General features: G+C 49.3%; 1 protein-coding gene across 2 annotated transcripts in view; it reads left to right on the top strand.

Moving 5' to 3' along the window:
- Positions 1-4,845: 4,845 nt before the first annotated feature.
- SCNN1B (sodium channel epithelial 1 subunit beta) overlaps positions 4,846-24,926 on the top strand; it is a 62,376-nt gene continuing 42,295 nt past the window's right edge. Inside the window, exon 1 of one of the 2 annotated variants that reach the window (XM_025916785.2) lies at positions 4,846-4,958. Coding sequence is in view for 1 of the 2 variants with exons in the window: in XM_086692752.1 (XP_086548878.1) it covers positions 9,149-9,155 (7 nt within the window). In the remaining variant the exon portion in view is untranslated. Of the gene's footprint in view, positions 4,959-9,132; positions 9,156-24,926 lie in introns of those variants that run through there. The other variant, XM_086692752.1, reaches the window with a different exon arrangement.

Here is a 24,926-nt window from a genome sequence, read left to right as displayed (position 1 = left end):
AGACACCCCCCAATGCCAGCCGCCCCCACACTGGAAATCATGACCCAAAGACATGTAGGGGCACCTGGGTGGCTCAGTTGGTTAAGCGTCTGATTTTGCCTCAGGTCATAATCTTGCTGTTCATGAGTTCGAGTCCCCTATTGGGCTCTCTGCTGTCAGCACAGAGCCTGCTTTGGATCCTCTGCCTCCCTCTCTCTTTGCCCCACCCCCACTAACACACATTCTCTCTCTGTCTCTCAAAAATAAATAAACATTAGAAAGAAAGAAAGGGAAGAAGGGAAAGAAGGAAGGAAGGAAGGGAGGGAGGCAGAGAGGAATGAAGGAGAAAGAAAGAAAAAGAAAGAAAGAAAGAAAGAAAGAAAGAAAGAAAGAAAGAAAGAAAGAAAGAAAAGGAAGGAAGGAAGGAAGGAAGGAAGGAAGGAAGGAAGGAAAGGAAGGAAGGAAGGGAGGAAGAAAGAAAGGCGGCTGCGTGACTCAGTGGGTTGAACGTCCAACATCGGCTCAGGTGGTGATCTCATGATTCACGAGTTCCAGCCCTGCTTTGTGCTCTGTGCTGACAGCTCAGAGCCTGGAGCCTGCTTTGGATTCTATGTCTCCCTTTCTCTCTGCCCATCCCCTACTTGTGCTCTGTCTCTCAAAAAAAACAAACATTTTAAAAATTAAAAAAAAAAAAAAAGAACCACATGCCATCGTACAAAGCTGCTCACGGCAATACAGTCCTGGAGGAGACACACCCCAATAATATCCAACACCAGAGCCTGGCCAGGAAAATACAGCGTGTGAACCAAAAGGAAAATCCTCTGAAATAATACGTATCAGGTTAAACCATATGAAATTGCCATTTTGCAGGTTAATGATAGTCAAATATTAATTTGGTATGGTTACAGCTGAATAAAGTAGGGCAGTCATTTTCAAAGTGTGGTTCACAGACTTACAGCGTTGGGGTGGGGCTCCCAAAACCCTGTCAAGAGGAACAGGGGGTCAAAATTATTTTCCTAATAGGGGCACCTGGGTGGCTCAGTCAGTTAAGTGTCCAACTTCAGCTCGGGTCATGATCTTGCAGTTCATGGGTTCAAGCCTGGAGGCGGGCTCTGTGCTGACAGCTCAGAGCCTGGAGCCTGCTTTGGATTTGGTGCCTCCCTCCCTCTCTGCCCCTCCCCACTCATGCTCTGTCTCTCTCTCAAAAATAAACATTTAAAAAATGTTTAAAAAATTATTTTCATAATAATACTAAGGTGTTATTTGCCTTTTTCTCCATGTTGACATCTGTACAGACATAGGCAATTGTTGACAAAAGCAATGTGGGTAACATTATATGAAACTGTATTTCCTTCATTTATTTCAACAAAAAAACATTAACACAATAGTCGGAGTACAGAAGCAGATGTCAGAATCACGCTGTCCTTTATTTAGCCAGATATTAAAGAGATTTGCAAAACTACTAACCAATGCCATTCTTCCCACTAATATTCTTTGTTTTGGAAAATATTTTTATAAAGGCATTTTATTTATGTTAACATGTAGTGGGTTTATTATTTTTATATTTTAATGAATCAAAAATATTTTTTAAGTATCTGTTTTAATTTTTAATGTGGTTAAGTATCAATGGATGTAAACTTCATGAGCAAAAACTCTCTGGGGTCTTCAATAATATTTAAAAGTGCAAAGGACTCCTGAGACTGAAAACTTTGAGAATTCCTATATTAGGATAATTTACAGAAAAATATACATGAAACGAAGTGGAAACAATCAGCACAATAAGAAAATAAGAAAATATGTAAAAAATGTGGAGGGGTGCCTGGCTGGCTCAGAAGGTGGAGTATGTGACTCTTGATCTCAGGGTTGTGAGTTCGAGCCCCAAGTTGAGTATAGAGATTAGAACTAAAATCTTAAAAAAAAAAAAAAATGTGGAGACAGCACCAGGTTCAGAGACCACAATATTTTTTTAAAGAGATCATTTTTTTTTTAATACAGAAAAGTACAAAAAATAACGAAACAATCACCCAGGGTCTCACCACCCATAACTAAAAGTTAACATTTTGTACTGTTTGCTTTCAGTATTTTTTAAAAATTAATTAAGTAAGTAAGTAATTAGACTTTCCAGCTAAAGTTAGAATTCCTTTGGTCCCCATCCTGTTGCTGAACTCCGAATATCATGAATTCTGGTGGTTTCCTTCCAGTATATAGTTATAAATTCCTTATGATATTTTAAAAATTTACTTGAAATAATTCATACTGTACAAATTAGTTTGCTGCAGTTAAGTGGCCAGGCCATGGATTAAGACTATCTGGGTTCAAGTTCCTACTCTGATGCTTCTGTGCCCTTGAGCAATTACCTCTCTGTGCCAGTTTCTTCATCTGTAAAATAGGAATAACATTGGTACCTATTCCATGAGGTTGTTGTGAGTTTTAATATAAGTGCCTGGAACAGTATCTGTCACAGAATTTTACCACTATAAAAGTATTTGCTTTTGCTCTCTTATTCCAACTTTCTTGCTTTTTAAAAAAAAATTTTTTTTAATTCTTTTATTTATTTTTGAGAGAGAGACAGAGTGTGAGCAGGGGAGGAGCAGAGAGAGGGAGATACAGAATCCGAAGCAAGCTCCAGGCTCTGGGCTGTCAGCACAGAGCCCGAAGCAGGCCCGAACTCACAAACTGTGAGATCATGACCTGAGACGAAGTCAGACGCTTAATTGACTGAGCCACCCAGGTGCCCCCAATTTTTTTGTTTTTCACTCACGATTTTGAAAAAAATTTTTAAATGTTTTTATTCATTTTTGAGACAGAGAGACACAGAGCATGAGCAGGGGAGGGGCAGAGAAAGAGGGAGACACAGAATCTGAAGCAGGCTCCAGGCTCTGAGCTGTCAGCACAGAGCCCAACACGGGGCTCGAACTCACAGACTGTGAGATCATGACCTGAGCTGAAGTCGTACGCTCAATTGACTGAGCCACCCAGGTGCCCCTCAGTCACGATTTTGAAGTCTATAGACATTCATATACATAAAATATGTTCTTGTTAAGTGTTGTAGAGTATTCCATTGAATAAACATGCCATATTTGTATTACTTCTTTACTACAAAAGCAATAATAATAAACTAAAATTTCTACTTTAGAAGTTCACAGATTTATCTTGTCAAAAATCTTGGGGCACCTGGGTGGCTCAGTCAGTTAAGGGTCTAACTCTTGATTTCAGTTTGGGTCATGATCTCAACATTGTGAGATAGAGCCCCACAATTGGCTCCACACTGGGTGTGGAGCCTGCTTAAGATTCTCCCTCTCCCTCTCCCTCTGCCCTCTTCCATGGCATGCACGTGCGTGTGTGCACACATGCTCACTCTTGCTCTCTTAAAAAAAAAAAACACAAAAAAACTTGGTTGACTAATTTTCTCCAGCAGGGCTCATCCTCTCCAGTAGACACAACAAAGGCCTTCCAAAGATGCCTATGTCCTCATTCCCAGAAACTGCAAATCTGTTAAATTACATGGCACAGGGGAATTAAGATTGCATGTAGAATTAAGTTTGGCTATCAGCTGGCCTAGAAATAGAGAGATTATCCAGGATCATCTGGGGAGGCCCAATGCAATCATGAGGGTCTCGATGAGTGGAAGAAGGATGCCGAAGGGAGAGAACTGGACAGATGGTACGGGAGAAAAACTTGGCCCCCTATTGCTGGCTCTTAAGGTAAAGGAAGGGGCCACAAGCCAAGGAAAGCAGGCAGTATTTACAAGCTAGAAAAGGCAAGGAAATAGGTTCTCCCCTAGAGCCTCTAGAAGAAATACAGTCCTCCCTCTTCTTGATTTTAGGGGTGTTGGATCTCTGACCTCCAGAACTGTAAGACAATCATTTTGTGTGTATTAAGCAAATTCATTTGTAGTCATTTGTTACAGGACAAGAGAAAAGGAATCTGGTCTCTCAATGGTGGATGGAGAAGGCTGACTTTTGGGGTTCACTATGCATGTGCAATGAGAAACAACGTGTTAAGCATATTGGCAAGAAAGTGGCTAAAGTGATCATCTTTGGAAACATGACCTGATGAAGAGAAGAGAGGGAAAGAAGTGAAGACTGCAGGAAAGGCGAGAGCCTGACAGTGAGCAAAAGCTGAAGTGCACGGGGCGGGTTGGGGGGGGGGGGGCCGGGGGTGGGTCACTGGGAGGAAACCCAGAGGCCCAAACCAGTAGGTAGGGTGTTTGAATTTCTGATGCAGAGGTGGGCCTTCAGGGAAAGACTGGGATCTAGGAGTGACCTTGGAAGGGGTGGCTGACGCAGAGAGAAGGAGGTCACTGGGAAATCAGAGGTGAGCTAATTCCATCTCATAGGTCAGCTGAGGTTCATGGACATTGGGGGTGGGGGGCATTAGCTTCAAGAAGGAGCCTGTTCCTTGCAAAATTGCCTAAAATCCCCACCTTGCCCAGAGGGTAATCTGCCAGGGGTGGGGCGTGGTGTGGAAGTAACAGGGGTGCACACATGTGTTGTGTTTGGTACACCGCGAGGTAGGACGGAGTGGTTAGGGAGTACGTGGCCTATGATGTGCAGGGGGGACTGGCGGGGACAGTGACTCGTCTGAGAAACACGCGAGTAAGGGGGTCTATGTGCACCTATTGGGGCGTGTTTGGGTGTGGTGGGGGTCCGGACGTGCGGGGTGTGTGTGTGGACGGGGGTAGTATGCGGGGTGCGTGCGAGTGGGCGGCAGGGGTGCGGGGTGCTCGGGGTACGTGGGGGTGACCCGTGGGCACGAGTGGGTGTGCGGGGCCGAAGCTGGTCGGCCGGGAGGAGAGCGGCCGGGGCCGGGAGCGTGCGCGCGTCGGCCCGCGGTTTGCGCCGCCAAGCTCCGCCCGCGAGCGCTACCGGGCTTCCCGCCCCCTCGGCCTGCTCCCTCCCCATCCCCGTAGCCGCGCGCGCTCCCAGCCCCAGCGCCGCAGACGCCCGGCCGCCGCCCGGAGCCGCTGCGAGGAGCAGGTATGACAGCGACCCGGGGAGAACGCAGGGGCCGCCCTGCCGCGGCGCCTTCCCCCGCGCGCTCCGTGGGTCCCGCCTCAGTTTCCCTCGCCGGGGGCGTCTGGGCGCTAGCGGCGGCGCCGCTGGGACCCAGCGTCGGGGCGCAGGGGGAGGTCTGCGGGGTGACAAAAGCTCCCAGAGTGGGAAGAGGGGGAACCCAGCGAGCCCCAAGAGCGTCGGGGCGGCGGAGAGGGCCGTGGCGTCCTGGGCGCGGAGGGGCGGGGTGAGCTGTCGCCCCAGAGGGTAACACCCGCGAAACCCGAGAGCGCCGGCTCCGCACTGGGCGTCGCGAAGCGGAACAGCCCGACTTCAGCCACGCAGCATCCTGGGGCGGTGGGGCTCCGTGGTGTTACCATTTCACAGACGGGGAAACTGAGGGCAGAGGGTGGTGAAGCTTGCCTGCGTCCCGGTGACAGTCACAGAGCCCAGAAGTCTGACCCCAGAGCGTGCGTCCTGGCCTCCCCTGTCAGCCGCCCCTGGGGGGGCCCGGGGGGGGGGAACCCCGTGTTGTCTGCGTGGCCTCCTGCTGGGGAGGAGGCCTGTTCCCAGCTCCTAGCTGCCTCTCCCCAGAGGGGGTCTGTCCTGGGAGCTTGTCTTGGCTTCGTGAAGGCTTGGCTTCGGTGTGCGCGGGGAAGCAGGGACCAGGGAACCGAGGGTGTGTGGCAGCACGGAGCAGACCCTTCCCACCGCAGCGTGGACGGAGAAACTGAGGCACGGACAAGTTTAGGCAGGAAGCAGAGTTTCTTCCCAAGAGAGGTACAACAGGTCCCTCACCCCATGTCCACCAGGGACCTGGATCAAGACAGCCAAGGCTCGTTCCTCCCTAGCAGCAGAGCCCTCCCACAGTCCATGGGGGACGTGTGGAAATGCCCCCCTGAGGTCTCAGCATCTCTGTGGCCCCCACCCGGCATCTCCCAGTGACCCGACCTACCTGAACTTGTGTGATGCCCACTGAACTGATGCCAGAAGGAACACAGGGGTCCTTCATCCATTCCTCTTAGTCTATAACCTTCCAATCCCTGCCCTCCCTGCTCCCTGAAAGAAACCACTTGCACAACATGGGGTGTTCCTTCTAGATCTACACTTAAAACGCATAGTGACGTTGTGGGCAGATGTTTAACATAAATGGTATAATCCGTCCATATTCTGCAACTTGGCCCCCCTCTCCACCATCCCCAGCCCGCCAGTTATTTCTTTGAGAGTTATCCATGTTGTGCATATAAATCTCACCTGGTCATAAAAATTCCCGGGGCTGTTTTCTACTTCAGCTTTTTCCATAAATCGACATCTCTGGGTTAAGAAAGATTTTCGTTCTTTGTCGTACACTAACGTCACAGGCTCTGAATTTGTGGTACAACGTGCTCGCCTCTCCGTTTCTCACGTGCTTGTATTTACACATGCGCACAAGGCGTCCACACGTGTACATGCGCACAAGACGTCTGCACATGCGCACAAGACGTCTGCACATGCACATGTGCACAGAACGTGTACAATTTGCATACATGCTACCGTGCAGGTCGCCGCATATACACGTGCACAGGTTCACACATGTGTGCACCACACACACATGCACAGGTGCACATATGCACACTTCTGTCCTGTCTTTAGGCAAACAGGAACACGACACCCTCTCTCGCTGCGATCTCTGCTGAGCCCAAAAGCCTGGGATTGAGCCAGGCCACAAGCTCTGCTTGTCCAGGCACCAGTGGGCAGAGTTCCCAAAAGGGTCGGCATCCAGGGATTCTCTCCAGATGCCCCCAATGCCGCCCCCACCTTCCAGTAGAAGACAGGTAGTTAGGAAAGATGGCTAGCAGATGGGAGTATCCAAGGTCCTATTTGTGTCACACAAACTTTCCTTCCGGGTCCGGTCTGTGGGATGAGAGTGCGCTTGTGTTGGAATGTGTGCCAAGACCATCCACAGTTTGGTGGAATGCCTGTGAACAGCCATCTGGGGAGAAGCTGGAATGGGGTGGTGCTTGCATTACCATTCTAGGTCCACCGCTTCCTGGCTGGGACAAATCCCTTCCCCTGTGTGAGCCATAGCTTTCTCATCTGTACCATGGGGGTGAGGATAATGGCAACCTCCCAAAACTATGGAGTGCATTCGTGGGGTGATGAAACAAAATACTCAGAGCCTTGTCAGCCCGAAGTAGGAAGTCTTGTCTGGGACAGGGAGAGACCCGGAGATGGCCCCTGGGTGGAGGTGACACCCAGAGTCACCATTGGGTCCATCATTTGTCCACACCCCAAATCCAGACTGGAGAATCCTGAGTGCTGAGTGGGCTGGAGGATGAGATTCCTGGCTACTGAGCGCCAAGCTCAGCTCAGAGGAGTCCAGAAGCCTCATGGCATCTGCAACAGGTGAACTGCACACCTGGTGAGCTAAGGTGCAGAAATGAAGTGAGCCAAGGTCCCCACCTTGGAGATACAAGAGACAGAAGTTGCAAAGGAGGCCCATGGGCAGCTTTTGTGAGGCCCACCCTCCTTCTTGTATTTTAGATGACTCTCAAATGTTAAAAAGTGGGAGATGTCACATAAAAATCTGTATCTCTGGATCCTCTTGAGAAATCGGAGAAACAGACAACTCTGGGCCCAACATTTGGCTGCCCCCTTAGATGAGATGGGCACCTTCCAAGGTGCCACACTCCCCACCTGGCCTCCTTCATAATGACCACATAACACAAAACTTAGTAACATAAACTCACAGCCAGCTTTTACATCCCATCTCTGCCACAAATTAATTGTGTGATAATAAGTAGCACTTGCCTCAAAAGGTTATTTTAGGTTTTGAATGAGTCAAGAACCTAAGCCTCTTAAAACATTGTTTGGGGCATGGTGCATACTATCTAAGTGTTGATGATGCTGATGCTGATAATGGTGACATTAGCCACCTGGTCCCTGGGAGAGCATCATTTGTACTCCAAATTGTGCCTGATATAAACGCTGTGGAAACACAAGTGAAGGAGGAAGAAAGGAAGGAAAGTAATGCTTTGAAGTCCTTTTTCAAACCAGATGCTACCATCCTAGATTTTTTTTCTTTCCAAAAACTGGGAGAGGACAACATTTCGGGGACAGATACAAAGAGGAGGGGATTCTAAGGTGGGTTTTGAAGGATAAATAGGAGTTTCTCTGGAGCAGTGGAGTGAGAAAAGCACTGCCATACAGAGGAGACAGAAAAGGACCTTGAGGGGCGCCTGGGTGGCTCAGTTGGTTAAGTGTCTGACTCTTAATTTCGGTTCAGGTTGTGATCTCACAGTCATGGAATCGAACCCCATGTTGGGCTCCTCACTGGGCCTGCAGCCTGTTTGGGATTCTCTCCTTCCCTCTCCCTCTGCTTCTCTCCCACTTGTGTGCACATGAGGGCACGCTCTATAAATAAATAAGTAAGTAAGTAATAAGAAAAGGACCTTGAGATCATGATGGGGCTTATGACAGGAAGGAGGATGAACATTTTTTGCATACCTACTATGTGCAGGTGCTCTTATAATTGCCTCATAGTGCCCTTGGGAATCACATCTGTGATCCCCATTTACTGATGAGTCAGAGGTTCAGAGAGGGTAAGCACTTGCCCACGAGCTTGCACAGTGGGTCAGTGGCAGAGCTGGGGTCTGACCCCAGATCTGTTTGATTCTAAAGCCCTGTGCACCCTCTCTGAGCCTTGTTTCTCATCATAAAGCAGAGGTAATACTAGTAAAACCTACTGCAGTGTTGGTTGTGAAGATAAGATAAGAAAATGCACACACCTCAGCATGGGACCTGGCATGGAGCAGTTGCTGCTGTGATTTCCATTGGAACAAAGCCTGTGTGTCTCCAGCCCTCTCTGCACCTCACTCATACCAGATGGGGGAGCCCAGGGAACGAAGGGCCAGCAGGTCTCAATGTGTGGTCCGTGGACCAGGAGCATTGGCATTGGACTCAGCTGGGAGCTGGTTGGAAGTGCAGATTCTCAGACCCACCCTAGACCTACTGAATCAGAGACTGGGGGTGGGGCCCAGCAACCTGTATTTTAATAAACCCTGCAGAGGTGGTTCCATGTGCTGAAAGATTTCAGGGTCACTGGCCTAAAGAAAAACTTCAAATGAGACCCCTCCAGCCACCTGCACCCACCTCCCACTAGACGGTGAGAATGTTCTCCTCAGCAAAGGCCAAAGATGGAGGGTATGTCCTAAGACAAAGGCAAGTTTCCCTCCACGCTGGACAGTTGCTGAGGGGCTTAGTGGAGTTCGTGGATTTGGGGTTTGTTTTGTTTTTTTTTTTTTTGAGAGAGAAAGAGTGCACATAGATGGGGAGGGGCAGAGAGAGAGAGGATGAGAGAGAATCCCAGCAGGCTCTGTGCTGTCAACATCGAGCCCAACTCGGGGCTAGATCTCATGAATTGTGAGATATGACCTGAGCCGAAATCAAGAGTCAGACGCTTAACCGACTGAGTCACCCAGGCACCCCTCCTGGGCTTTTTATTCTTTAGAACTTGCTCTCCTTTCTAGTCTTGCAGCCTCTGCCCACCTTGAGGGTCTGGAGCGAGATTTGAATTTCAGAGATGCTGAAAGTGAGGGATGCCCCAGGCAGCTGAGGACCCACCCCCTCCCCATAAAAAGCCTGTTATTAGAGACCCTTCTGTGCCTGGGGGCTCTCGTGGGCTGTCCCTTTCCCCGGAGCTCCCATGAGAACATGTGTCCAGGCACAAGTCCTGAATGGTGGAGAATGATCCCAAGACTCTGCACAAAAAAGCATTAAGGAGGTTCCAGGTCATGTGACGAGGAAGGAAGTCCAGGCTGGGGACAGGAACATACTGCAGAGAACCTCCAGTTGAGAAGTAGGCACTCTCTACACGTCCTCTTGGAAGCTCTGAGCAAGAGTTGGGGTGCCTGGGTGGCTCAGTTGGCTGGGCATCCAACTCTTGGTCTCAGGTCACGGTCTTGTGGTTTGTGGGATCGAGCCCCATGTTGGGTTCTGCGCTGACAATGTGGAGCCTGCTTGGGATTCTCTCTTCCTCTTTCTCTACCCCTCCCCTGCTCACACACTGTCTCTCAAAATAAATAAATAAACTTAAAAAAAAAAGAAAAAGAGTGGGAGGCAGTACTAATGGGTAGAAACATGGCCTTGCCTTAAAGATCAAAGTTTCTAGGCCTGCCTTCATAAAATTTACTATTTCTTGCATGACCAAAACCAAAAGTACCCATAAGCCCGGGCATGTCAAACTAGTAAAAATATTTGTCACTTCTATTACAAAGAGTTAACTACATGGATAAAGAGCGCTCACAAATCAAAGACCAAGCACCCCATCCAAAAAAGAAAAAAAAAAAAAAAAGAAGAAGAAGAAGAAAGTAAAGGATGTGATTTGGCTAAATAGAAGTACATAAAAAGAAGCATAAATTCAAACAGACAAAAAGGTGCTCAACCATTCTTCAAAAAAGAATCGCACGGCCAAACCACACCAATTCTGTTTCCCACCTGCCAGATGGCTGGGTGGCACTCAGTGCTGGACATGGGGTGGGGGAAACCAGTACTCTCAAACCCTGCGGGCAGGAGCACAGGTACCCCTCAGTGGGGGGTAGTTAGGAAAACTGTCGATATTCAAGAGGCCCATACCCATGGCTCTGCAATTTCACCTGCAGGGATTTACCCAGTGGCTATCTTTGCATTGGACACAACAAAGATAGTCATCATTGTGTGTAAGAGCAAACAATTGCAAAGTAAACACCCGCCAGAAAGGAGCCAAGTACTGTTACTTGTGGGAATGGCCACACAGGAGAATATGATGCAGTCACTAAAAAGAAAGCAGTAGCTCTTTATGAATGGATGTGGAACCATCTCCCAGATGTATTGTTAAAAGAAATTTACAGGGAATAGAACAGTGTGTAGTATTCTACCATCTGTGTGCATAGAGTCCCTTTATGAAAGGATGAGGGGTGCCTGGGTGGCTTAGTTGGTTAAGCACCTGACTTAGCCTCAGGTCATGATCTTACAGTCCCTGATCCCGCATCAGTGCTCTGCGCTGACAGCTCAGAGCCTGGAGCCTGGTTCGGATTCTGTGTCTCCCTCTCTCTCTGCCCCTCCCCTGCTCACGCTCTGTCTCTCTCTCTCTCTCAAAAATAAATAAACATTTAAAAAAAATTTTTTTAAAGGATGAGACAAGCGCTTGCTCTGCATCTCTGGGACTATCATAGGAAGTCAGAACTAGGAGAATGGGGAGGCTACAGTCAGCTACTGGACCACATATGAAGACCAGTAGGTTCAGATGGGGATGGTGTCTAGGAAGCTTATAAAAGCATCATCTATATTTTAATTTCACTTTGTATTTGCAAAGTTAAAAAAGTATGTGTTTCCATAATTTAAATTACAAAATATAAAGTCAGAAGAAATCTTAGCTGGTGGGAACATACAAAAGATGCAGTGACTCCTAACCTGGGCTGCTAACCTGCAGAGATCAGAATCCTGGCTCTGTACTTACCTGGTGTGTGACCTCAGGCAAGTTACTTAACCTCTCTGTGCTTCAGTTTTCTCATCTGTCAACTGGAGATGATAATAACTCTCTCCTCAGTAGGGATGTTATGAAGATTAAATGTGTCAAGTGCTTAGAACAGCACCTGGCACACAGTAAGTCCTAAATAAACGTTTGTTAAATAAGTAAATTAACTTGAAACAAGCCTGGAAATCTTAGCATTTTTGTTTTTAAGTGAGGAATTTGTTTTTTACACTAAGGAAATGGGGTCCTAGCCAAGATACAGTCATGGGGCTGAGCTGAACCCAGAGCAAACCTGGGGGTTTTGCTGGGAGGTGGGGAATGCCCAGCAAATGAGGGGCGAGGCCTTAAGAGACTGAGGCTCAGAGAGGTTCAGGAATTTGCAGAGGTTCAGGCCACACAGTGGTAACAACAGAACTTGAATCCAGTCCCAACTTTCTCCTCCTCCACAGTGCCTCCCTGACAGGGAATGTCTTGAGGATTGTGGGGACTGGGGAGTCTGGGGCCACTGGTGTCCCTTTCCTTGCAGACCTCTGGGACGAAGCAAGCCTTGCTTCCTCCTGATATGCCGTGGAGCTCGTCCCTGAGCCAAGGTCTGGAAGGAAGGCTAAGATCTGGGAAGTCTGGAACACCCTCCTTCAGGAGCTGCTCCCATCCGGCTCCAGGGCTCCAGGGAAGACCTCAAGCAGGGGCTGCGTGGCCTCCCGCAAACAAGCTCCCCCGCCCTCTGCAGGCTGATTCCTGAAATTCCACCGTGGCTCTCTCACTCATGGCTGTGTGTGGACTTTGTTGATTTTCCTGGTTGAAAGGCACCACCTCCCACCCCAGGAAGGATCACCTTTGATCGTCCTCTGTGGCTTGTGCTGCAATGAGGAGTTGGATGGGGGCTGGATGTTGAGTCTGGTTGGCGAGAGAGACTAGGAAGAACCTTCGGGGTCTGTGCCTGTGGACGTGAAGGCCACCTTTGAAGGTCTTAGGGATGGGGGAGGGGTTGTGAACTGTTTAGAGGTGTGCTGGGCACGTGGGAGGTGCTCCCTAGTGAAAGGAGGGGCCGTGTGCTGGTCCAGGGGAGTCCTGGTTTCCCACAGGCCGCTTGGGGAGACAATTCCCTGTCCTCAAAGCATTCTCACCAAGATTTTCCCAGAGTCCTGGAGAGGCAGTTTGTGTAACCATTGAGTTTGGGAGTCAGACTGGCTGGCATTGCAGCTCAGCTCTGTGTGACCTTGGGCTTGATACTTACCCTCTGAGCCCCGGTGCTGGCGTGTGGACTGGGGACCACAGCACCTCCCGCCCCGCCCCAGGGGCTCTCAGCTAGCTAAGTGCACAGCACCTTAGCTTAGAGCCACAGGCCCCTCAGTCACTGGCCCCACCATTCTCACTGCTCCAATTGACTCCAGAAATGCTGCACCATTCTTGCTGGGCTTTGAGAAGGAAGGTGGGTGGGGCCGTGGAAGGAGAGGCCCCCCAGCCTCTGAAAGGCCAGGAACACCTTCACCTGTAGAACTCAGTGAAAGTTGAAACATCAGAATCTGGGCCTGACTGTGTGTGTCCAGGGAGGAGTGATGTTCAAGTGGAGAACAGACGACGGGCTGGTTACAACTTGCAGGCTTGTAGGAACGGGAGCCAGTCTGCCCCCTCCGACACTAGGTGACACGGGTGGTGACCCAGTCACAGGATGATGGCCCCAGTGAGTGGGTCTCCATGCAACACACATGCAGAAGGCAGAGCCTGGAGAAGGGTGGCGGTCGGGGGGCAAGGGGAACGAGAACATTTCCTAGCATGTAGGGAGTGCTTCCTGAAATGCTACAACATGAGTTTGCAGGGATTTAAACTTCTAGAGGGTTAGGTCGTGTCTGTTTTGTTCTCTGCTTTGCCACTGCAGCCACGGGCCAGGCACTGGAGATACAGTGGTGAGCAAGCCATGTCTCCCAGCCCCCAGGAGACTCCTCAGCCCCCCTAGCCTGAGACCCCCTCTCCAGCCTCATTTCTGACTCCTGAATTCCCACTGGGGCCCACCCTTGGCTGGATGGGTGGGGCGGAGTTCTCATTGCATCTTACAATCTAGTTGGCTAAAAACCCCAGCCTGTGACCCCTCTCCACGGTCAGACAGCTCCCCAAAGCTTGTCACTCACTCAAGGTGTGACCGCTCCGTCTGGGAACCATCATGTTTTGCTTGCCTCACTCACAGAGATGAACTGACTTCAGTTTCTCTTTCCTGTGTGATTCAGTTCGTCAAGTAAACGCTGCTGAGGTCCATGTGGCTTTCTCCCCTACAGTGATAATAATAAAAATAGGCAGTGTCTTTCAAGCATGTCCTACATGCCGGGCTCATGCATCATAAAAGGAGGGTACAAATATCATCCCCATTTGACCCCTGGAGAAACCAAGCTCTCTCAGTGCATGATCTCATTGTATCTTTCCAACAATCCAGCAAAACTCGGTGTAATTATCTAGATTTTGCTGATAAGAAAAAAACAGGCTCAGAGAGGTTAAGTAACTTGCCCAAGGTCACACAGCACTAGTAAATAAATGGTGGGGCTGGGATTCAAACCCAAGCAAGCAATCTGACCACAGAGCCCACTTTGCTCTCCCTATCCTGCCGGTCCTCGGCTTCCAGGTGTTATTTGAGAAGTGGGTGCGGAAGAGGAGTGGAAATTTTTACTCCGTGACAGAGTTCTCGAAACCCTTGGCTTACCCATAGTGTAAGGTTTCAGCTGTTTGCTTCCCAGGAACTACCCTGGGTCACTGTGTGGGTTCAGATTAGAATCTCCCCCAACAGAGAGGGGCAGCCCAGAGCCCAGCTTGCGTGTGGCTATGACTCTTGGGGTAACCACCCCTCACCTTCCTGGGCACCAGATTCTTAGCCTCTAAATTTCCCTGGAGGCCTGGCTTCTTCCTGCCAGACGGCCATCCAGGGACCCAGGAAGCACACAGAGGCTGGGCCTGCCTCCCAACGACTCGGTTCCAGAGGTTGGGCCCAAGGCCCAGTACCCCAAGCTGGATTTCAGAGGGTGGCAGGAAATGGAGACTTAGTTGGAAAAAGGAGGGGCCAAGGGAAAAGAATGTTACCCCCTTTATCCCTTCCTTGTCTTTGATTCTTGCCTTTCACCTAGTGTCAGAGGAGGAAGGAGTTCCCTCAATAAACTCGAATGCAGTGGAACCCACTTTGGAGGTCCAGGGCACGGGAAGCCCAGTTGACCCAGCACTTACAGAATGCTGACGTAGGACAGGCGCAGTGAGATACATTTGGCCTGACTTAGTTCCTTGAATCTGCACAGTAACCCTATCCAGTAGGTATATATATCATCACATTCACACCTGTCATTGTTATCACTATCCCCATCATCATCACCTTCATCCCCATCATCACCAGCAGCAATGAATGTCATGGTCACCCACATGGCTTCCCAGACCCAAGGCCCAATATGCACGTAGGGCGTCAGACCCAGAAGATGCACCACATCCATCCCCTAGAAAGACTGTTAAGAGTTTGCACTCTTGGGCGCCTGTGTGGCTCAGTAGGTTAAGCGTCAGACTTCGGCTCAGGTCACGATCTCACGGTTTGTGAGTTTGAGCCCCGCGTTGGGCTCTGTGCTGACAGCACAGAGCCTGGAGCCTGCTTCGGATTGTGTGTCTCCTCTCTCTGCCCCTCCCCCACTTGTGCTCTGTCTCTCAGAAATAAATAAATGTAAAAAAACATTAAAAAAAAAAGTTTGCACTCTAGAGTCTGAAAGACCCAAATTTGATTCCTAGTTCTGACACTTTCCAGTTATGTGACTTGGTGCATGAGATCTAACCTCTCTGAACCTCAGAGTCCTTGTCTGTAAAACGGGGATGATCTCGGTCGGTTCCTGCCTCTCAGGGTTGTGATGAGGGTCACGAGAGCTGGTGCAGGTAACCCTTGGCACAGGGCCTGGCTCAAATCATAAAAGCAAAGCAAACACAGGGTAACACTGGTAAGGGGAGGGCCTGAGTGATTGGTTGGGAGTTCCCAGCAGCCCTGGACGTTGAGGGCCAGGTGCTGCCCAGTGTGAGAACGGGCACTGGAGGGCCAGCTTAGGGCAACTTGAGGCAGGACTGGAGGAGGATGGGGAAGGTCCCAAGAGGAGCCAGCCTGCTTCTGACTCCAAGGCTTCCCCAAAGCTGCCAGCCTCACCCCCACCATCCATCGTGGCATATCCTACTGGGCCTTTCTCCCTTTTTGATGATCTATTTCCAAATAACAGTCATAGTGAGCATCCAAGGTCAATCCTATGCCAAGCAATCATGAGCATTTCACCTCCAGCCTCCGAGGCTGCTATGAACTGCTATGTGGGTTGTGTGCTGCACAACTCCAAGGCTGTCCTTCACATAGACTGCATTGTGAATGATGCCACCTAGAGTTGTGCAGTATATACCTGTACAGCTGTATGAGGCAGCTCTGTGAGCCTCCTTGTTCCTGGAGAGAGTGCAGAATCTATCTTGGGTGCCCCAGGTCTGGCTGCAATTCAAGGCAGAGAAGATTGAATGGTGTCTAGGTGCCAGTTGAGATACAGAGAGACCAGGTTTGCTGCCTGAGGCTTGTCCTTGAGAAAGCTGTGTCTGGCATTGTGGTGACTGGTGATGGTGATGGATTATTGATTGTCCTTAACGTAGATTATTGAGGTGATAAAACAAAGTGGTTATGAAAACAGGCTCTGGAGTCAGACAGGGGTTCAGTTGTGCTCTACTACTCTCACTGTGTGACTTTGGGCAAATCATCTGACTTCTCTGTGCCTCAGTCTCCCCATCCAAAAAAAACGGTTATATAATAACACAGGTGAATATGTGAAAAGGACACAAGATGGTGCTGGTAAAGCCCAAAGCACAGTGCCTGCCGTGTAGTTAAATGGTCACTACATATGAAAGCTTAATGACGTCGCCAGCGCGGGGGGAGGTGAGGTTCAGAGTCGCCCATTGGAAGGCAGCTCCCTGAAATCCTGCCAGGGTGTTGAAGGATTGGGGGCCCAATCTGAAGTCTGTGGCCCAGAGCCAGATCAAGCCAATACTTGACCGGGCCTTGTCAACACAACCTTTTCATAATCAAGTGCAGATTAAGGTTGCAGAGATCGTGTAGGGGAGATTGTGTGGGCAAATACCGGGAAGGAGAAGGCCTGCAGTCCCGGCTTCCATGCCCTCAATTCATTCCTCCGGCTCAGGGGTCAGCCAACTCTGGCCTCAAGGCCAAGCTCACCCCACCACCTGTTGATTCTCAGCCTGTGAACTAAGAATGGTTTTTTTCCATGGCTGAAAAAAAATCAAGAGAAAAATAATATTCCATTAACATGCAAATTAAATGAAATTGAAAATGGGGAGTTCATAAAGTATTGTCCAAAAACACTTCCTGTTAACTATGGCTGCTTTTGCACTCGCTACTGTGGCAGATTGGGTAACTGCGACAGACTACGTGACCCGCACAGCTTAAGCTAGTGCTGTCTGGCCCTTTACTGAAAACGTTTGCAGACTCCTGCTGTAGCCTGGTGGTTCCCAGACTCTGCTGCTAATTGGAATTACCTGAGGAGCTTTTGAAAAGCGCTCAGGTCATGCCCCAGACCAGGTAGATGGGGCTCTCTGGTGGTGGGAGTCAGGCATCAGTGTTTTTCAAAGATCTACAGGTGATTCTATGATGTAGTCAAGTTTGAGAACCTGTGTCCCAGCCCTTCTGGAGTCCCGTGCCTCTTGCCATGCCTGGGAGGGCTGTCCCAAGCTCAGAAAGCTTGCCCAGAGCATAAGACACTTTTCCGGCCCCGAGGTCTATGAGCACGTTTGCAAGCTGGCACAGGTCTTATTTTGTGTGACCCATGCAGTAGTTTTTAAATTAGGGAATTTCACTTTGGCTTCTGGGTTTCCAGATTCTCTTGGAAAATTGGAAGTTCTGGTCCTCCCGAGCGTACGTTTCCCAGTGGTGATAATCAGCTGGATATGCGTTGGCTTCGTTTTTTTGTGCATCCCCTGCTTGGCTCCTGAAAGCATTTGAGTATGAGACTCCTTGACTTTTTTGTTTTTAATTTTTCTTAATGTTTCTTTATTTTTGAGAGAGAGAGCATGAGCAGAGGAAGGGCAGAGAGAGAGAGAGAGAGACAGAATCCGAAGCAGGCTCCAGGCTCTGAGCTGTCAGCACAGAGCTAGATGTTGGGCTCGAACTCACGAACTGTGAGATCATGACCTGAGCTGAAGTTAGACGCTTAACCAACTGGGCCATCCAATCGCCCCTGAGACTCCTTGACTTAATGGTAGGGAACTCTAGGCCAGTGCACCTCAAATTTCAACATGCACACACGTGCCCTGGGGTCTTGGCAAGTAGGGCAAGTGGGGCCGGAATGTTGTGTCTCGAACGACATGCAAGAGGATGGTGATCTGCTTGGTCCCAGTGCTGTACTTTTTGAGTAGTAGGCTGAAAGCCTCATTGTCAAACATTAGCATGGCACAAAGTCTCCTGTAGGGTGGGGGCGGGGTGGGGGGGGGAATGGCTGTTCAAACCCAGAGTTTCTGATTCAGGAGATCTGAGGATTTACTAACTAGTTCCCAGGCGATGCTGCCACTGTTCTGGGACCAGACTTTAGGAGCCATCGTTCTTGGCTATGCACTGTGGGCTTGACCCATTGGCTCTCACCTGGGGTGAGAGTGCTCTGAGGTTCCTCAGATGGCCCCATGTTTGTTCTTTCTGAGGTCAGACTCCTTGACACTCAGCTGTTGCCCAGGGAATGAGGTCTTTGCTGACTTTTTTGGTCAATTGTCTCTTTGAGAAGACCCAAGCAGCTTCCTCAAGTTCAAACTCACGATTTAAACACATAGTGGGGGCCCAGAGGGGCACCTGGGTGGCTCAGTCAGTTAAGCATCCGAGTCATGATTTTGGCTCAGGTCATGATCTCACGGTTCATGGGTTTGAGCCCCACGTTTGACTCTGTACTGACAGTGTGAAGCCTGCTTGAGATTCTCTCTTTGCCTCTCCCCTGCTCGCTTGCTCTCTCTCTCTCTCTCTCTCTCTCTTTTAAAAATAAATAAACTAAAAAAAAACTTAAAGCCCTAGTGGGTTCCTGGAGATGGGAGAACTTTCTGTCCATTTGTTGTAAACCTCTTCCCCATTCCAAGGAGTTCTGATCTGTGCATCTTACAATAAAGGCCACCCCCAGGGAGGTCTCCCATTAGATACCACAGGGGGGCCCTGCTCAAACAGACTCAAACCCCAGATATGGGGTATTAGGTGGGCCCAGGCCTGTCACCACAGACTGTGGCTGTTACAGCTTTGGGGACATGGGCAGGGCCCTCTCTCTGGTCAGGCTGGGCCCAGCGCCATCAGCCACAACTGCCTTGAACAAGAATGACCACCCAGTCCAGGGCCAGTTCCCTGAAGTCCTTGAACTTGAGAGGGCCGGCAGCCAGATCTGGATGGGTGAGCGTAAGAAGATCAGAGATTATGAATTATTTAACTTGCTTCCTGGACCCTTGAGAGCAGGGATTCACTGACTCACAAGAGCTCTTTGCCCCCAGAAGCTGGAAACCCCTGCCCACTGTCAGCCCCAGGAGGTGCCTTCCAGTCCCCCTGGACGGGATCATACCCAGAGTGACCGCTACAGTGGGCAGGTGCACTGGGGGGGCTTGGAGAGCCCTTGTGCAAACCCTAGCTCTCCACTCACTAGCTGGGTGACCTTGGGTAGTTGGCTGTGCAATGAACGGATGCAGGACGGACTCGAGGATCAAATGAGATGATGTGCATAAAAAGTGTCATGACCGTCCTGGCACATGTTAGGTGCTCAACACACAGCAGCTGCTATTATCAGCATAACAGTCGATGTTAGTTATGATTATTTAGTTATGTAAACTGCTCTGCCGCCTTCTCCCTCCACTTTCCTGCAGTCTGCCAGACAGAATGGCTTGCTTGTGCTCAGAGAAAGCACCTATTTGGCAGCAACTGTATTCATTTTTGTATTCAACTCATATTTAAGTGCCTGCTGTGTGCCAGCTATGGTTCTAGGTCAGCGCTGACCAGTATAAATAATACAGACCACAAATCTGAGCCACATAAGCAACTTAAAATTTTCTGACAGCTGTTTTTTTCAAAAAAAAAAAAAAGACACAGTTGAAATTAATTTAAAAAAAATTTTTTAACGTTTATTTTTTTTTTTTAATTTTTTTTTTCAGCGTTTATTTATTTTTTGGGACAGAGAGAGACAGAGCATGAACGGGGGAGGGGCAAAGAGAGAGGGAGACACAGAATCGGAAACAGGCTCCAGGCTCTGAGCCATCAGCCCAGAGCCTGACGCGGGGCTCGAACTCACGGACCGCAAGATCGTGACCTGGCTGAAGTCGGACGCTTAACCGACTGCGCCACCCAGGCGCCCCTTTAACGTTTATTTTTGAGACAGAGAGAGACAGAGCATGAACGGGGGAGGGGCAGAGAGAGGGGGAGACACCGAATCGGAAGCAGGCTCCAGGCTCCAAGCCATCAGCCCAGAGCCTGACGCGGGGCTCGAACTCGCACACCGTGAGATCGTGACCTGAGCTGAAGTTGGACGCTTAACTGAGCCCCAAAATTAATTTTAATAATATATTTTATCAAGCCCATATATCCAAAGTATTATCAACATCAACATTTCATCTGTATCAAGAATTGTTAATGAGATTTTTAAAATTTGTATTATTATTTTAATGTTTTATTTATTTTTGAGAGAGGGCAAGCAGGGGAGGGGTAGAGAGAGAGGGACAGAGGATCTGAAGCAGGCTCTGCACTGACAGAAGCAAGCCCAATGTGGGACTTGAACTCACAAACTGTGAGATCAGCCTGAGCCAAGGTCAGATGCTCAACCGACTGAGCCACTCAGGTGCCCCTAAAATTTTTGATTGCAGGGGGCACCTGGGTGGCTCAGTCAGTTGGGTATCTGACTCTTGGTATCTCCTCAGATCATGATCTCACAGTTCGTGGGATCAAGCCCTGTGTCCGGCTCTATGCTGACAGCACAGAGCCTGCTTGGGATTGTCTCTCTCCCCCTCTCCCTGCCCCATTTGCACTCTCTCTCTCTCTCAAAATAAATAAATAAACATTAAAAAAATAAAAAAAATTTTAATTGTGGTAAAAACATAAAATATACTATATTAACCATTATTTTTTTCAGTTTTTATGTATTTATTTTGAGACAGAGAGAGCGTGAGTGGGGGAAAGGTAGAGAAGGGGAGAGAGAGAATCCCAAGCAGGCTCCGCAGTGCCAGCACAGAGCCCAGTGCGGGGCTCGAACTCACGAACCATGAAATCATGACCTGAGCTGAAGTCAAGAGTTGGATGTTTAACTAACTGAACCACCCAGGTGCCTCCCATCTTAACCATTATCAAATGTATGTTACAGTGATGTGTTAAGTACATTCACATTGTGCAACCAATCTCAAAAACTCTCTTCATCCTGCAAAATATTCATATTTTATGTCTCTGTTTTTCGCATGATTTCTTTGAAATCCGAATTGTGTTTCACACGGAGAGCACATCTCAGTTGGACCAGTGGGGTTTTCCAGCACCCGCTAGCTGCTCTGTGTGGTCGTGGCTACTGTCCCGGACAGGGCAGCTGTGCTACTGGGGTGGAGCTGGAAATGAGAGAGGCCCAGGGTGCACCTGCAGGGAGTTTAAAACTCTGGTGTTTGGAGACAGACAGGAAGCACATGAATAGATTAGATAGTCTCCTAGGGTGTTAGGTTCTATGGAGAAAGTAATAGGGCCATGGGCTCGAGCACTCTGGGGGTTTGGGGGCCAGGTCACCTCTGAGAGGTGGCATTGGAGCTGAGGCTTCAAAGGAGAAGCTAGCCCCATGAAGGTAGATCTAGAGTAATGGTTTTCAACTCTGCCTGTGTATCAGACTCTGTGTGGAAATTTAAAAAAAATGTACAGATGCCAGACGCTGCCTCCACCTGCAGAGCCAGAGTCACTGTGTGTGAGGTCCTGGCACGCATGTCTTCTAAAGAGCTTGCCGACTGACCGATGCACAGCCAGCTTTCCTGTTCCACTCAACAGGAGCAGCAAGTGCAAAGGCCCTGAGGTTGGAAGACCCTAGCATATTGGAGGGGCAGAAGCGAGGACAGGAGAGAAGGGTAGGAGGTGAGCCTGGAGTGGGCAGGGGCCAGGCTTACCGGTGCTTGAGGCCACACAGTAAGAAATTTGGATTTTATTCTAAGTGGGACAGGAAGCCATTGCTAGGCTGGTAGAAGGAATACTACAAGGTCTTTTCGCCAAAGTGCTGGACACTCAACTTGTTCTTTGCCTAATTAAGAAAAAAAAAAAAAAAAGAGTTTCAGGTACCCTAGTTCCACCTATTGCCCTTCACCTGGAAAGAAGGGTTTCTAAAGCATCCCTTGGTTAGGGAAGAAAAGACTAAATTCACCCCTAAGTCTAAATCATTTCTACTCAGGGGCAGTGGGGTGGATTTACTGACCCGCTCATCCCCAGTCCCAGGTCCAGGAGGGGGTCTGCCAGTACCCTTCTCACTCCTCACCCTACACACTGTCGTGCCTACTGGTTACTTCTCTTTTCGCAGCGCTCATCGGTCTGCTGGAGCTGCTATGACAAAATAGCACAGACGGTCTGGCTTAAAGAATAAAAAATTACTTTCTCCCGGTTTTGGAGACTGGAAGTCCAAGATCAAGGTGGCGGCCGAGTTGGCTTCCCAGAAGCCTTGGCTTGCAGATGACCTGCTTCCCTCTGTGTCCTCATGTGGTCTTTCCTCTTGGAGCACACAGCCCCGGTGTTTCATGGGGTGTCCCAAAAAGGAGGCCGGTCAGATCGGCTTAGGGCCCACCCTACTGGCTTCATTTTGACTCATCACCTCTCTAGAGACCATATCTCCACACTCAGCCCATAACATAACTCCACGTGGCAGGTAGACGGAGGGAGACCAAGAATTTCCTGCCTCACCCCTCCCATACAAGCAGTGATGATATTTAGAATGTCTGGGTGAAAGCCACCTTCCATTCGGAAAGGTCTCCTGCCATAAACAACCCTCGCAAGCCTACCTGAGGAGAGCAGCTGAAAGTCAACCCTGCCTCCCAGCCCTGAAGTCCAGACACATTTTTTGAGCACCTACTGTATGCAAAGTTCCAAGCTTATGGGGAAATCTATCTAGGGACCTCCCCACCCAGTAGGCTAGATTAGAGAGGGGTATGAATAGCCATGATAGGAGGGGGGTGGAACCAAATATAATAGGAGGGGCTGGTCCACAGAAAATATTATGGGGTTAAGGAGGAGGGAAGATGATTTCCAAACCTTGGGAACAGGACACTTCTTGGGAGAGGTGGCATGGGAGCTGGGCCTGGGGGAAAGGCAGTCCAGGGCAGAAGCAGCATGAATAGAAGTATGCTGGTGGGAAGATCGGGAGTATCTGTGGCATTCAGCAAGTGGTCCTACTGGACATGGGTCTGAGAAGTACAAGAGAAATCGCTCACAGACACTCATCCCTCTTCACATGCCAGACACTTTGCAAAGGGCTTCTTCATATTTACAATTTAGCCTCCACACCAACCCAGTGACGTAGGTGCTATTTCCCACTTGTTTTACAGATGGGAAAATCAGGGCACAGAGAGGATGGGTCAATTCTACACGGTCACACAGTGAGAACGTGACAGAGCTGGGATTTGAATCCAGGCTCTTCACCGCTACCCCATTTTTGAAGGAAAGCAAGGAGAATAAAAAGATGTGTAGTTTGGGGGCACATTGTGAGGCATCATCAAAGCCAGCAGAGCGGAGGGTCTGGTCTTCAGTCTGCAGACACTGGGAGCCGAGGAAAGTTTCCCACAGGCATGTGACACAGGCAAGCTGAGCCTCCAGGAAGTGCAGTCCCCGAACGGAATCATTCATCTACCAAGCTGGGAAACTCCCCTTCTAGCACCTGTCCTTTCTAAAGCAGCCTTGTAGATAAGAATGTAACCTTAGCAGCCACCCCCATGTTTCCACCTTTCTTTCCCCTAAATAATAGCCAACATTTAGGCAACACCTTCCCCAAGTGCTTTACAAGCATTATCTCGTGATGGTCACTGAAAACAAAAGCCCAGGGAAGAAAGTGCTACTATTGGATGCATTTACAGATGAGGCAACAGAGGCTCAGAGGGGATAGGGTGGGTCCAAGACGTCATTCAAGTCCAAGGCGGGCTCACTCCAAAGCTCACCATCTTGATAATAATAGAATAATTTGTGTGTCTCAATGGGAAACAGAGAGAGGAGAGCTGGGCCTTCCACGTGAGCCTCAAAATACCATCAGGTTGACCTTACTTTTCGGACTCTAGTTGGGAACACTGCATTTTATTCCCAGTGGAATAACCAACCCCCCCCCCCCCCACCCTCCCCCTCTGCCCCGGGCTGGGTGGGGACTGCCCACTCCAAGTTGCCTCCAGCCTTGGCGGGGAGAGAAGTAGGGAGCACTTGAAACTGACCACATTCTTCCCTGCCAGCTGCCAACACCCACCACCCACCCTGGGCAAGTGGCCACTTGCATGGCTGTGTAGGGGCGGGGCCGTGGGCTCGTGTCCTCACCATTGGCACCCCAAGTCATCTGCCCCTTAGAACGAGGTGACATGGATCCTGGCAGTGGGCCTGGTGAGCGAGGCGTTTTCTCATGTAATTGTGATCGTACAGGATAAAGCCTGGTATAGCCAAGCCCTCAGCAGTAAGGAAAGCAAACACAGCATGAAGACTCTGTCAACAAGAGTTTGAAAGACAGGAGCCATCCAGGAAATGCAGTTCCGAGTCTGCCTCCTCCTCTAAAATCCATCTTTGGCTGACCCCTTTCCCAAGAGGAAAGGCATAAACTGTGGAATAAATTGTCAGGCTGCCAGAGACCCCAGGCAGATTTTCCTAGTTGATAGAGCAGCCCTCCCTTTGGGGGGTTATTCAATATTCTTGAATTTAAAAAAAAAACAAGGGGCGCCTGGGTGGCACAGTCGGTTAAGCGTCCGACTTCAGCCAGGTCACGATCTCGCGGTCTGTGAGTTCGAGCCCCACGTCAGGCTCTGGGCTGATGGCTCAGAGCCTGGAGCCTGTTTCCGATTCTGTGTCTCCCTCTCTCTGCCCCTCCCCCATTCATGCTCTGTCTCTCTCTGTCCCAAAAATAAATAAATGTTGAAAAAAAAAAATTTTTTTTTTTTAAATAAAAAAAAACAAAAAACTATAGGGACGCCTGGGTGGCTCAGTCAGTTAAGCGTCTGACTTCGGTTCAGGTCATGATCTCACGGTTCAGGAGTTCAAGCCCCATATTGGGCTGTGTGCTGACAGCTCAGAGCCTGGAGTCTGCTTCAGATTCTGTGTCTCCTTCTCTCTCTGCCCCTCCCCCAGTTGTACTGTGTCTCTATCAAAAATAAGTGTAAAAAAATTTTTTTTTAACTATAAAAGTAACAGAAATTTTTGGAAAGCAGTTATGAATATTAGAATGTAAGCTGAAGTGTACATCCAACCTGACCTTCTCTAGAAAGCTTACATT

Source organism: Puma concolor, chromosome E3, assembly GCF_028749965.1.
Source record: "Puma concolor isolate L17-30 chromosome E3, mPumCon1.1.hap2, whole genome shotgun sequence".
Classification (NCBI taxonomy): domain Eukaryota; kingdom Metazoa; phylum Chordata; class Mammalia; order Carnivora; family Felidae; genus Puma; species Puma concolor.
Note: the sequence above shows the minus strand (reverse complement) of the source record. Positions and strands in the feature narration are given on the sequence as shown.